General features: G+C 34.6%; 1 protein-coding gene across 2 annotated transcripts in view; it reads left to right on the forward strand.

Annotated features, from left to right (window-relative positions):
- Nucleotides 1-13,870, forward strand: part of ROCK1 (Rho associated coiled-coil containing protein kinase 1) — a 106,683-nt gene that overhangs the window by 32,498 nt on the left and 60,315 nt on the right. For both annotated transcript variants that reach the window (XM_010976728.3, XM_064481551.1), the window contains exons 3-8: nucleotides 7,297-7,397; nucleotides 7,953-8,090; nucleotides 10,672-10,847; nucleotides 11,643-11,727; nucleotides 12,972-13,116; nucleotides 13,612-13,750. In XM_010976728.3, the coding sequence (XP_010975030.1) occupies nucleotides 7,297-7,397; nucleotides 7,953-8,090; nucleotides 10,672-10,847; nucleotides 11,643-11,727; nucleotides 12,972-13,116; nucleotides 13,612-13,750 (784 nt within the window). The remainder of the gene's footprint in view (nucleotides 1-7,296; nucleotides 7,398-7,952; nucleotides 8,091-10,671; nucleotides 10,848-11,642; nucleotides 11,728-12,971; nucleotides 13,117-13,611; nucleotides 13,751-13,870) is intronic.

The following is a 13,870-nucleotide window of genomic DNA, read 5'->3' on the forward strand; positions in this document are numbered from 1 at the left end:
TCTGTTTCTTTGTTCAACATCATATGTTGAATATCATTCTATGTAATTATTCTTCAACAATACAATTTTAAATATTGCCTAATACTCCATTGTATGTATATGAAATTATTTAATTTTGTATTTTTTAAAAACTGTGGAAATCTTGGATCTGCATCATATCTAATTTCTTTAGGATAAATTCCTAGAAGTAGAAATTATTGAGTATAGAGTGTGATTTTTTTTTTTTAAAGACTCTTAAAAATCATCCATTTGCTTTCTAGAAAGTTAGATTTAAGAGTTTGTATGTGCTTGAAATCTTTTTAAAATTCTTCGTAGCCCTGAAACTATAAATTCTCAACCTTTCTTCTGCAGTGCCTCTTTTTGCTAACTTGTGATTATTTAGAGATGATTAGCTAGTTAGTGGCCTATCAGGACTTACGGTGTTTGTGACTCAGTTTGCCCATTTCATTCCTTGCTAACTGTGCTATGTAGTAATACCTCACTTTTCTCAACCTTAGCTTTCTGCCAGTATCACCTTGCTCAACACAATTGACAATCAGATATTGTTAAAAAGATCTGATGGTTACACAGTCCTGCTTACTGGTCTTAAAAGTAGTAAGGGTTTACCATATTTATAATTTTGCAAGTATTTTGTATTAAACAAATTCTATAAATAACAAAGAGGTTAATATTTACTATGGGAAAAAATGAAAACACTATAGGAAGGGTTGGAAGTTCTGAGAATTTTGCAGTTTTAGTTAGGGTGACTGGGCTAGGGCTCACTAAAATGTGGTATTTCAGAAAAGAGTTGGAGTAGTTGAGAGTGTTAGCTATGCAGATGTTTTAGGAAAGAGAACGGCTTACAGAGGAACTGCCATGCAAAGATGATAAGAGAGAAGTGTACCTGGCGTGTTTGAGGAGCAGCAAGGAAGCCATTGTGGCTGAGAGGATTGAGCAAGGGAGAGAATAGTAGGATGATGTCAGAGAAGGAAGGAAATAGGGAGGGTAGGTCATGTAGAATCTTGTAGTCCCTTGTAAGTTCTTTGACTTCTGCTCTGTGTAAGATGGCAAGACATTAGAGAGTTTTCATTAGAGAAGTGACATGAACTGACTTGTGCTTTATGAATATCATCCAGTGTTAAGAACAGACTACCGAGAAGCAGGGGCAGACAGCAGGAAATCAGTTAAGAAGCGATTGCAATAATCCAAGGAAGAGATGATGGTGGCTTGGTTCAGCATGGTAGCACTGTAGAGGGTGAAAAGTTATCAGGTTCCAGATATATTTCAAAGGTAGAGCCAGCATATTTTCCTGAAAGATAGGATATAGAGTGTAAGGATTAAAAAAAAGGAGTCAGGAATGCCCCTAGGTTTTTGCTCCAAGCAAAATTAGCCCATCAACTGAAATGTTGAAATCATAGGTAGATGTTTTGGGTGAGAACGCATTACACTTGAGATACCTGTTAGCCAAGTAGATACATTGTGTAAGCAATTGAATATATAAATCTGCAGCTTAAGAAAGAGTTCTGAACTTGAGATGAAAGTCTGGGAGTTGTTGACATTTCAGTGCTTTTTTAGAGCCAACTAAATAAATGAGTGTAAATAAAGAAGAAAACAGTATGAAAGACTGAGCCTTGAGATGCTTCATTATTAAGATAAGAAATCTGAGAGAAGAGGACCAGCAAAGGCAGCTGAAAAGTAATCATTGACATTAAAAATACCCCGAGTATTTTAAGAATGTGGTATCCTGGAAGTCAAGTGTAGAAAGTATAGCAGGAGAGAGTGATCAAACTGTGAAAAGCTACTGATACATCAAGATGAGGACTGAGAATTGCTTGTTGAATTTAGCAATGTGGTGGTTAACTGTGACTTTTGACATGCAGTTTTGGTAGGACGGTAATGGCCAGAGTTCACCCAGAATGGATTTAATAGCAAATATGAAGAAAGATTTAGAGGTGACGATGACTTTTGAGGGATTTTGCTATAGTGGAATTGAATAATAGGATAGTAGCTGGTGAGAGAAATGGCATCAAAAGATTTGTTTGTTTAAGATGGGAATGAGAATAGCATGATAGGTTCCAGTTAGAAGGGGAAAAGCTTAATGGTACACGAGAAAGATGGGAGAATTGCCAGAGCAGTGTCCTTGAACTAGTGAAAAAGGATGACATCACTGGTGGAAGGATTGGTGTGAAATAGCAGTATTATCCTATAATGAAAAGTAAAGAGACTAATATATGAGTGCACATGCTAGTAGTTGAATGTGAACATAACAGATATAATTGCAGTGGTAAGTCTGTGGCAGTTTTCTTCTGATTGTTTCAGGGCAGTAGCCAAAAAGGTCATTAGTTGTGAATGAGGATCAGTGGGGGAGCTGTGGTAGGTTTGAGAAGAGAGAAGACAATGTGAAATCTGGTCTCTAGTAGAATGGGATGGTAAATAGACGAGAGAAATGTATGATTGCCAAACAGAATTAAGGACAAGCTTTATGTTTGTGATTATGAGTTTAAAGTGGGGTCAGTCAATATGATTTTATGTATTTATCCAGACATACTCAACTGCATGGGAGCTGACATAGAGTTAGTTATAGAGTTGGATTTAACTAGGATTGTGATTTTTGCCAAACTAAGTATAAAGAAGCAGAAAAGAACCAAGGCATTGAAGGTGTAAGCAAATGTGTGATTATAACGATTGATCATGTAATTTAAGCTGGATAGTGAGAAAGAGAGGCTGTCAGTGCAATGAGGTACAGTAAAAATGGGATAGGATCAGTGAATTGGAGATTGTTGGAGTTGAATTATCAGAGGGAGTGAGCAGAAAATTTGAGGGAGTGCTTAGAGACAGGGAGTGTGGGATTTGAAATTGAAATTATGGGAGGGTTATGCTTACTGATAATGACGAGGTCTAGTCTGTGGCCATGGAAATGAGTGGCTGAGATAAGATGGAGGACAGTATCATTGGAAGAGAGAAGGTAAAGGTATTGAGAGGCCAGGTTATTAGAAGTATCATCTATGAATATATTAAAGTTCTTAAGAATTCAAACAGGAGAATATCGGAGAGAAGATCAGTAAACCAGAAACTAAAAAATTGTCTGGCAATGAGATGTGATGGCCTAAGGGTCAGTAGATTACAGCAACAATGAGAGGCAGTGGGAGATATAAGCTAATAAACATAAAAATCAAAGGTGTGGGGGTAGAGACGACAGTGGAGTTCATCAGTGCCACTCTCAGGGCCAGGGCCCCTGTGGGAGGGTGAAGGTCCGCACTGTGGAGCTGCAGGAGAAGCAGGTCCGCAGCGGGGAGCTGGGTTTCCTTTTCAGCAGGAGTTGGCAAACTACAGCCCACAGGCCACATGTGCCTACCACCTATTTTTGGTTGGCTTATGAGCTATGAATGGTTTTTGTATTATCAAATAATTTATAGAAAGTCAAAAGAAGACTATTTCATGACATGTGAAAATTATATGAAGTCAGATTTCAGTGTCCGTAAATAAAGTTTTATTGAGACATAGCTACACTCATTCTTTTATGTACTGTCTATGACCATTTTTGTGCTACAACGGCTGAGATGAATAGTTGCGACAGAAATCACGTGTGGCATTGTCATTGCTTCACACCAGTGCTCAGCACACCATAAATCACAGTGACTCAGTTGCAGCTCAGTAGCACTCCACGTGTACTGCCATACCACAGCATTTTATTTATTTTCCATTGCCAGTGCACGTCCATCATGTCAGAACAAAAAGGTGAAGAAAAGTGAACTTTGAATGTTGTTATTTTGAGGCAGAGTGAAGTGTGGATTATTTCATCAAGTTAGATGGCAAAGCATTGTGCTTATTATTCAGTGACACGATAGTTGTGCTAAAAGAATACAGTGTGCATCGACCTCACCAGAATAAGCACTCACCGTAATATTCCCAACTCACAGGAAAGCAGCAGTCAGGAAAAAGCAGAAAATGTAAAACGGACCATCTCATCACAGCAGAATTTACTTTACAAAATAAAAAAGGAAAATGAGGCTGCCACTTTACGTAAGTTTACAAGTGGCTTATTTGTTGGCCAAGCAGGGAAAGCTCTTCACTGATGGTGAGTGTTTGCAGCAGCAAAACAAATGTGTACACAGAGAAAAACTTTCTTAAGACTATTAGCTTTTTGGCAAGAACAGTTGCTCAAAGAATTGAGGCCATTGGGAGCAACAGCAATAGTCAGTTAAAAAACAAGACAACTTATAGTGGTTTTATTAATATATACATCTATCAAAATTCATCAAATTGTACATTTGAAATATGTGTAGTTTACTGTATAGGAACCATACCACAATAAATGTGGTTAAGAAAAAAGACAATTTTGAGTGATTTTCCTTGACTCTTGTTTATTGGAAGAGTCAGTGCCAAGTTTGAAGTGACTAAAGAATTAGCCTCCAGGTATATCTGCATGGAACAAGAACAGGTCAAGAATATTTCTAAAGAAATTGAGGAAACACTAAGTATAGCTTGAAGTGGCATCTGCTAAGATGTATTGCAAGTAATGGTAGTTAAAATTGTGTATGGTGTAGAAAATGGCTTAGTGAAACAAACTAACAAAGCTTGTGAAAACACAGGGTATTTAAAGTCTGTAGTTATTCATTATATTATACATCAGCAAGTACTTTGTGGAGAGTATTTGCATCTGTCATGTGTTACTGAACCGCAGTATCAGTGGTAAATATCCTTTACTCTCATGAACTTACCCATTTTGATTAAATCAAAGCTGAATATCCCAGTTTATCTTCACATATAGCAACTTGATGATTTAGCAGTGGTCATGTTTCATGGTGATTTTTTTTTTAATGGACTAAAATATGTCCCACTCCCCTCCTCCCTCCGCCAGTCCATCGGGAAGAGAGACTTCACTGGAGACCAAATGTGCCCCTGGTCTTGAACTTCGAGTCTCTAAAACTGTGAGAAAATGAATGTCTGTTGGTTAAGCCACCCAGTCTGGTGTTTTGCGTGGCAGGATGAGCTAAGACAAGGAACAAGATGAAAGTTCTTTTGAATGAGAAGAACGATTTTCAACTATCTTTGAATTATTATTGAACACTGATTTACTCTGGAAGTTAGTTTTTATTCCAGACTTAATAATGTTTCTTAATGGATTCAACCTAAAATTACAAGGCAGGACATTACTTTTATGTAAAACTTAAATGTAATAAAGTCATTTTGACAGTTAATGTTGTTTGAATCACAAGTAATATTGAGCTGCCTTGTAACTTCCTGTGCTGTCACAAATTAGAGCAACAAGCAGGATCTCCATCCCCACACAGGTTAGCAGCAGATAGATTGTCTGAGCTCAAATTACAGACTATACAGCCTATCTATGGCTCTAAATTTGGTATAACCAGAGCCAGGGATCCTTTCTCAGCCGCATAGGCTGTTGTGTAACACATTGCCCTGGTTCAGCACTCTCTTATCTCTCATCTGCAGTGTTACAGTGCTCTAATAATTCTGCCCTCCTCCTGTCTTGCCGTTATTGCATTCATCTTTCATATATTCCCCAGAGTAGTCTAACTGAAATGTAAATTTGATTATGTTGTTTCTATGCCGTATTTCTTTTCATGTCTTCCAGCCCACAGTAGTGGTTTTCAGATTGTTGTTCTCAGTTCCCAGCAGATGGACGGGCCTCTTCAGGGGCTGTGTTATGGACACATAAAAAGTGGATGAGGCTCCACCCATCTTGGACACCCCCCCACCACTACCTTTTTGAAGCAGACCACTTCCTTTTATCTATTTTCGTATTGTACTTGTTTTAAACTTTAATGTGAAAAATACTTTTGATGATTAAATAATTTTTACAACCACTGGTCTACAGGTAAAGTTCAAGCTTCTTAAACTAGTTTGGGGCTCGTCAGCCTCTCCTTCAAGCCCTTCCCACAAATGTGATCCTCCAGCAGCACAGAACAGCTCCGCTGTGCTTTTGCTTATATTTGCCCATCTGCCTGTTCTGTTGCCTTTTCTTCTCCCCAACTGGCTAACGCTGGTCTTCATTTTAAACTCGTTTCAGGTCTCTTCACCTCCTGAGAGTCTTTTCTAGTCACCTCCTTCCCAGACAGGCTTGGGTTAGGTGTCATCCTTAATATTCTACAAACTCTCTGCTTATCTCTCTTAATGCATTTTGTTTGTTGGTTTCTGTTTCATTTGCTAGAGTTTGAAATTCAAAAGAGCAGAAACTATGTTTTAAAGTTACATTTATATATCTACAGTGATTGCTGGAGAGCCTAGTAGTTGAGCCTATGTAGTACTATGTTTGTGCAGTAAATGAGTTGGTTATTGTTTGTGTCTTGCTGGTGCATCTTGCAATGGATATGTAACCTAAAATGTACTTATCTGTGTGTGAAGGTTTACTCTCTGTTGCGTGTGTTTATGGGTCATAATATATACAGACACTTGAGTTCTAAGTGCATTTTAAAAGAAAGACATGAATATTATATGCAGCTTTTGTTAGGAACTAGAACTTAAGTTTAGTAGTTGCTTGGTATTTCGTACAGCTCCAAAATGTGAAGCTTTTCCATGTAATCTCATGCCAATGTTGACCCATGTGGATTAAAATAGCCCTATTTTAATCTGTGACCAAATTAGGAATTAGGATATCTATCCAGTGGGGATTTTGTAAATTATTGTAGTTTGTAGTGTGACAGGTTTATATAAATGATTGCAGTGATTCCCACTGCGTGTTCTAAGTTGAACTCTGTGTTCAGAGAAATGTAGTAAGTACATGATTCTTTAGCATGTTTGCCTTTTTTTTTTAACACTTTTTATTGATTTATAATCATTTTACAATGTTGTGTCAAATTCCAGTGTAGAGCACGATTTTTCAGTTATACATGAACATATAACATGTTTGCCTTTGATACCTTAAATTAGTTATATCTCTTTAAAAGGATCATCAAAACTGACTCGATAAAAAGAAAACTTTATTTTATTAATCTAAAGTTTGTATCAGTTTTCCCTCAATTCAAGTTTGATGTGTACTTAAAATGCCAGGAACGAATTAACTAATTATCCTCAGTGTATGTTTGTAGCATGATACTTGTTATTTAAAACATTGTGTTAAGTCAGCTTTAATAAAAATGTTTTAATAGCTAAGCGAAGTCATTCCAGAATTTATTTAAAATAATTCTTTATACATTAAACATTTCTGTATTTTACAACTTTATATTTTACTATCTATCAAGTAATTTAATGAACATTTTTGTTTTGCATTGTTTCTCAAGAGCTTGAATGTAAAATAAACAGTTTTACTTATAATGCTTCAGTGATTTAAAATTATACACTTTTCTTTTCATACAGATAAAGACACAATAAATAAAATTAGAGATTTACGAATGAAAGCTGAAGATTATGAAGTAGTGAAAGTGATTGGTAGAGGTGCATTTGGAGAAGTTCAATTGGTAGGTTATTCTAATGAGATTTAAAAAACAAGTTTTTAAAATTAAAAAATCCACTTGTGCATTTAACATGTATTATTTGGGAAAGTTGTTTTTATAAAATTCTTGCTTTAAAATGCTCTCGACATTCTTACCTAAGGATATGAAACCCTATAGTCAAATTTAGCAGTAGTATGAAATATTTTCACCAAGCATCCATGGGTAGAGAAGAAGTTTCAAGTGTCAGAAGAGAAGTCTTTTCTCCTGATACTACACTGTCTGAAATGCTGTGGCATAGTAAGTTTTAGAAACAGGAAGTATACATAACAGGGTGGGGGAGGGGAAGTGTGCCATAACGTAGGGAATACAGATTTTTTTTCTAACATTATACACTTCTGGTAATTAAAGCCTTGACATTATCTAGTTAGGATAATTCAGAAGAGAAGAAATGAAAGTAGCTAGAACAATAATGTTAAATTATTTAGCAAAGTGTTAAAATCACTTAGTAAATTGTTCTGGGATACACTGAGCTTTAAATGTTAATGAAAGGTTCATTATTTTTCATTTTCAATTTTAAAGGTAAGGCATAAATCCACCAGGAAGGTATATGCTATGAAGCTTCTCAGCAAATTCGAAATGATTAAGAGATCCGATTCTGCTTTTTTCTGGGAAGAAAGGGACATCATGGCTTTTGCTAACAGTCCTTGGGTTGTTCAGGTATGCTTTGGTGTTGTTTCATTGTTGCCGTGCTAGCTGGTAACTAAACGTATCTGAGAAGCTTAGTTGGTTTTGTAGAACAATAACAATTTACTGGCAATTCCAAAAGTGTTTAATATATCATCATTTTTTAAATCATAAAATTTAATTTTATTGAATCATCTCTGGGAGGAAAATAAGGCCAAGGCAAAATAATTTTGTTTCCGTAGAATTTAAATATTAGAAAACGTAGATAACCCTGTTTTGATTTGGGGGAAGTCATATATTATTATACTCTTAAGTAAATATTTTTATTTAATATTGAAATTTAAGGTTTTTTCTCAATTTTGAGATCATCTTATTTATTTAACCATGTATTCATCTATTTATCTCATTTTGTGGAATGGAAGAAACGGGAGAAATGAAGGGGAAAAAAGTTAAGCTAGACCTCCAAATAATATTCTACTGACTTTAGATTTTTCATTGGAAAGAAAAATACCTTAGAAAGTCAGTAATTGTAGGTTCTCGTCTTGACTGCCACAGGCCTACCTGAAACTGTGGCTGGGTTATTTACATCTCTGGGCCTCAGTTGTCTTGCTCGAAAGTGTGAAAGTTGGCTTAAATTGATGATTTTCAACTGAGGAGATACCTCAGATGAAGTCATGGGGGCAGGCAGTTACTTGGGTGGGTTATAGTTCCAGGTTTTCTATTTCTGCTTCACCTAGAGCAGCTGCATGTTTTATATGTCTTACATATTGGGGTTCTTACTAAGATTTCATGTGTGGAAAATAAGGTCTTCTGATTTTTAAAAAAGGAAAACTACTGAGCCAGACCATTTCTAAATTCCTAGCATGGCTTTTATGGTTTCTTTATTTACAGTATATAATAAAGATTATCTCAAATAAGCATAACTGTAATTGGGATATAAAGAATATGAAAAGTGTTTAAGATTTGCATAATAAGACTTTTTATACTTGAACTGTCTGCTCTGTTTTTATCAGCTGTATAGAGTAGGGTTTCTCAGGCTCAGTATTATTGGCATTTTGAGCCAGATGATCCTTTGTTGATGCGAGCTATCCTGAGCATTATAAGGTTTTTAGCAGCATCCCTGGCTTCTGTCTAGGTAATACCAATAGCAGCCCTCCCCACCCCCCACACCAGTTATAACAACCAAAAATGTGTTCAGACTTTGTTGAATGTCTCTCTGACATCACTGAATATCTCTCTGGGTGGTCTGACGGGGAGAGTAGGCAGTGGGGACAGTGGGACACTAACAGTCATCATCTCTGCTTGAGAACCACTGATACGGGGAATGTTGAGTATAACAGGCATATGACATAAATGTTACTTTTAAGGTTAGATTTATAACTTACGTACTTGGAGCTTTATTTTTCTTGATACATTGTCTGTAAATGGGGTACTGCCACCAAATTGACAATGTTCCTTTAATTATTGTGCCCAAGTGATAAATTGTACACTTTAATCTCAGACAACCATGAGATGCCACTTAGTTTCTTATCCTTTCCCAGAATATATTTTTTAATTAAATTAACTAAATCTGTTACTAAAATCATTAAACACTACTGGAAAAAAAAAGAAATACAGGAAGGAGAATTTTAAAATATAATTGCCTGGATAAATTAGGTATAATTTTTCTCTAGGGCTTATTTATTTTAGTTTGATTATAATCTTCTCATGTTTACTTAAAATGTTCTTGTGTAAATTTGCTCTTCTTTTAACTTCATCCCTGGTATTTATGCCTGATATTCTTGCCAATTTCACATCCATGGACCGTACTCTTCCTGATTTAACTCTTAACTCTTGTTCCCGTCCTGCTGCTTTGTTAGCAGTTACTGTTGACTGTGTTGACTGCTGTTGTTGATCAAGCATGTGTTGTACTAAGTGCTTTCTATATTTGCTAATTCTTTTAAACAACTCTTAAATACAGTTATTTGCTACACTCTCAATTTATAGACTTATTTGTGGTTTTATTAATTAAACATTTGTTACGCACTTGCCAGCTGCTAGGCATCCAGACACAGACTGAGCAGCAAGTATAAAAGTCAAACAAAGTATAGTCTGTTACATTCTTCTAGAAAGGATTATAGTCACAGAGAATCTGGGATGTTAAGTAAGTTTCCCAGTCACACAGCTGATAAGGGACAGTTGAGACTATAGCCTAATTTATAAGACTACTTGAAAATTGTAATGTTGATATAAATTTAGCAGTAAACCCCACTATGCTCAAGTTAAATTAGAACTACAGTATGTCTTGGCTTAGAAGAGTCATATATATATTCATATATTGAAACTATTTTAATTTAAAAAATTCTCAATATGAGAAATTCAGTTAGTATAGAAAGATATGGAGAAAAAAGTGCCTATCTAACTCCGCAGAAGTAACCATAATTAATACTTCCTTAGCAGTGCAAAGGTCTTTGTGCTATTTATGTTTGTTTCCTTTTTTTTAAAAGTACTCACAACTACTGCAATTTGATTATTTTAATTAAATCTTACATTAGTATTTGTGACAATTCTTAAATGAAATAGTTTTGCTTAATCTTAATTAATTTGTTTCTTTTTTTTCCCCCCATTTGTGTAGCTGTTTTATGCATTCCAAGATGATCGTTATCTCTACATGGTGATGGAATACATGCCTGGTGGAGATCTTGTAAACTTAATGAGCAACTATGATGTGCCTGAAAAATGGGCCCGATTCTATACTGCAGAAGTAGTTCTTGCATTGGATGCAATCCATTCCATGGGTTTTATTCATAGGTAAAGATTAAAATCTTTAAATTTTCTCATTTGTTGAAGAGAGAAGCTAAAAACTAATACTTAAGTTTTATTTGATTGGCATTTCCCAGTTTAAATCCACCTATTCTCCTGTATGATATGTGTGGTATTTCAGAATTTAAAACTTTGAAATTTGCAGTTTTAACATTTCAGTTTAGTATTGATATAAATGTATTCTTTAATATCCCTGAATCTGGTTATATGGCTTTTATACGGTGTCCTGAAAAGTAAAAATTATGAGCTGGTTTTTTAAGGTCTGAGCCAAGGTACTAAACATTTAAAATTTTTTATATACAAATTAATTTGCTTTAAGTTAGTGAATAGATCATATTTATTTGCTAATAGTTGCATTTGTTCTGCAGGCACCACTTGAATCCTACGTGCAGTTGCTGTGCTCAGTGCCAGGGATACAAAAATGAAAATGACTTAGACCTTCTTCTGGGGTTATTAATGCACTTACCTATCCTGTGTGTTTCAGTACTTTTTATGTTTGAATGTTATATTTTTTTATGGTTATTCTCTCTCAAATGAGTTGATTTTCCTCTTGGAAGAATCAAACTTTACTTACAAGGAAAGGGAATGTAATACATCTTCTTCTGCAGCATTAACATACAAGGGTGTTTCCCTGATGAAATTCAGTTTATAGATGTGGATAGAGAACACATATAGATCAGAGGTAGCCTTATCTAAATTGAGTGATCTAAAATAACTGCCTCATGTAGTTTTTATCAGTTTTTGATCTGTTTCAGAGATACTCTACTTTTTTCCCCCCGTTAGAGATGTGAAGCCTGATAACATGCTGCTGGATAAATCTGGACATTTGAAGTTAGCAGATTTTGGTACTTGTATGAAGATGAATAAGGTTAAGTAATTAGATTTTAATTTAGTTTTTGCTAATTCAATATAGATACTTTTTACAAAATGTTTTAAGAATTTACTAACCATATCTGGACTTGTACCGAATTGATGCACCCTGTCTTATTTGTTGAACTAGATGCCATGGTTTCAGTGTTGTGTTAGTAACTTGTAAATGATTTGTTTTTTTCCTCTCTATTTAGGGTAAGTGTGGATTGCCAGATTTACTAAATTGTTTAAAACAGCTCTGTACTATCCACTACTGGTAACTAGAAATGAAACTAGCTTAAATGTCACTAAATACTAATGCCAGTGTTAAAATTAGACTTTCAAAAAACCTGGATTTCAGTAATACATATTTTTTTTTTTTAGTGTTTTACTTAGCCTCCTATTACACATGTGATTGAGCTTACTGCTTATTTTGGGGGTCCATCATAAAAGATACCTATGCTCACTATTTGTATAATAACTTACTTACATAAGCTGAAGTAGCAAGTATGCTGCTTTATTTTCAGCTGAAACAGTTTATGTTCTTTGAAACTTACCGTGGAAGAGTAGCCAGGAAGTTGTATTTATTATTTCCAAAGGAAATTTATTGGTTAGAAAACACTATGTGAAAACTTCTGTGTGAATGTTTATAATTCTATTGCATTAATGCCAGGGAAAATAAGTAACAGGTATTGTTTTGGAGAGAGGGTTAAAATGCATATTAGGTAGATATTCAGTGGGCTTAACACTATTCTGCCGTTTTCCCATACGCATACTTCCCCATTTTATATTTGTACAGTCAGTTCTTGTTATGTTTTCTTCTCAATTTCAAGCATAGTTAAATTGACTGACTATTTTAGTAAAAACCAGTTAAATCAGCATTTATGTATTAATGTTATCAAGTCATTCATCCTATCAGCCTCTCAGTGTATTTGCATTGGCTTATATACATGTTCTCTGCAATTAAGATGAGATCATCAGGTACAGCTAGGGGAGTAATAAATGGTGGCAGTGTGTCTTTCTGGTGAATATTATTAAACATAAAAATAATGTATCTTGACACACATTATAGATGTATTGTGTATCCAATGTGTGTATATGATTAAGCTATTTGTTATTCTGTCAAGTTTGCATTAGATTTTGATATGATATTTTATAGCGCAAAGTTTTAGAGAGTTCTAAAGATTGTATTAAGAGGAAACTCATGTTAAATAATTGAGATTTTATATTTATATCCTAATTTAAAATTTGACCTCTTTTTAGGAAGGTATGGTACGATGTGATACAGCAGTTGGAACACCTGATTATATTTCTCCTGAAGTATTAAAATCTCAAGGTGGTGATGGTTATTATGGACGAGAATGTGACTGGTGGTCAGTTGGGGTATTTTTATATGAAATGCTTGTAGGTGAGTAAAGAAAGATTTTATATACCTCTAACATAGTTGTTTATCTCCAAATTTAGACTTGAATTCTTCTAATAAAATATTACATTAAGCAGTTGTGATTTTGTTTGTAGGAAACACACTGGTCCAAACCTTCTCTATGTGTATTTTGACATACTATTTAGAGGCTTAGAGAAACTTTTGATGTGTTACTTCTTTTTATATATTAGGTGTATGTTTTTAGTTTCTGCATATTTAATTATCTTTAAACAGGTAACGTGACACTTTTCCTTTGAAACTGATTTCCTTAAATGTATCTTTTTTCTTTCCTTTTTTTAAAAATTTAACTATAGTTGATTTATAATGCTGTGTTAGTTTCAGGTACACAGCTTCAGATTCTTTTCCATTATAGATTATTATAAGATATTGGATATAATTCTGTGTGCTATATAGTAAATCTTTGTTGTTTATCTTTAAATGTATCTTAACTTGCTTTTGTTTTCCCTATCAATTTATTAGGTGATACACCATTTTATGCAGATTCTCTAGTTGGAACTTACAGTAAGATTATGAACCATAAAAATTCACTTACTTTCCCTGATGATAATGACATATCAAAAGAAGCAAAAAATCTTATTTGTGCCTTCCTTACTGACAGGTAAATAATCTTAATATTGAACATTTATTCTAAGGAAATTCTCATTTTGCTGCTCAATTTTTGTAAGATCTGCATCTGAGCTCCTATATTTGAACTATTAGAATAAAATCTGAAAGTCAT

The sequence above is a fragment of the Camelus dromedarius genome, chromosome 32 (assembly GCF_036321535.1).
Source record: "Camelus dromedarius isolate mCamDro1 chromosome 32, mCamDro1.pat, whole genome shotgun sequence".
Taxonomy (NCBI): domain Eukaryota; kingdom Metazoa; phylum Chordata; class Mammalia; order Artiodactyla; family Camelidae; genus Camelus; species Camelus dromedarius.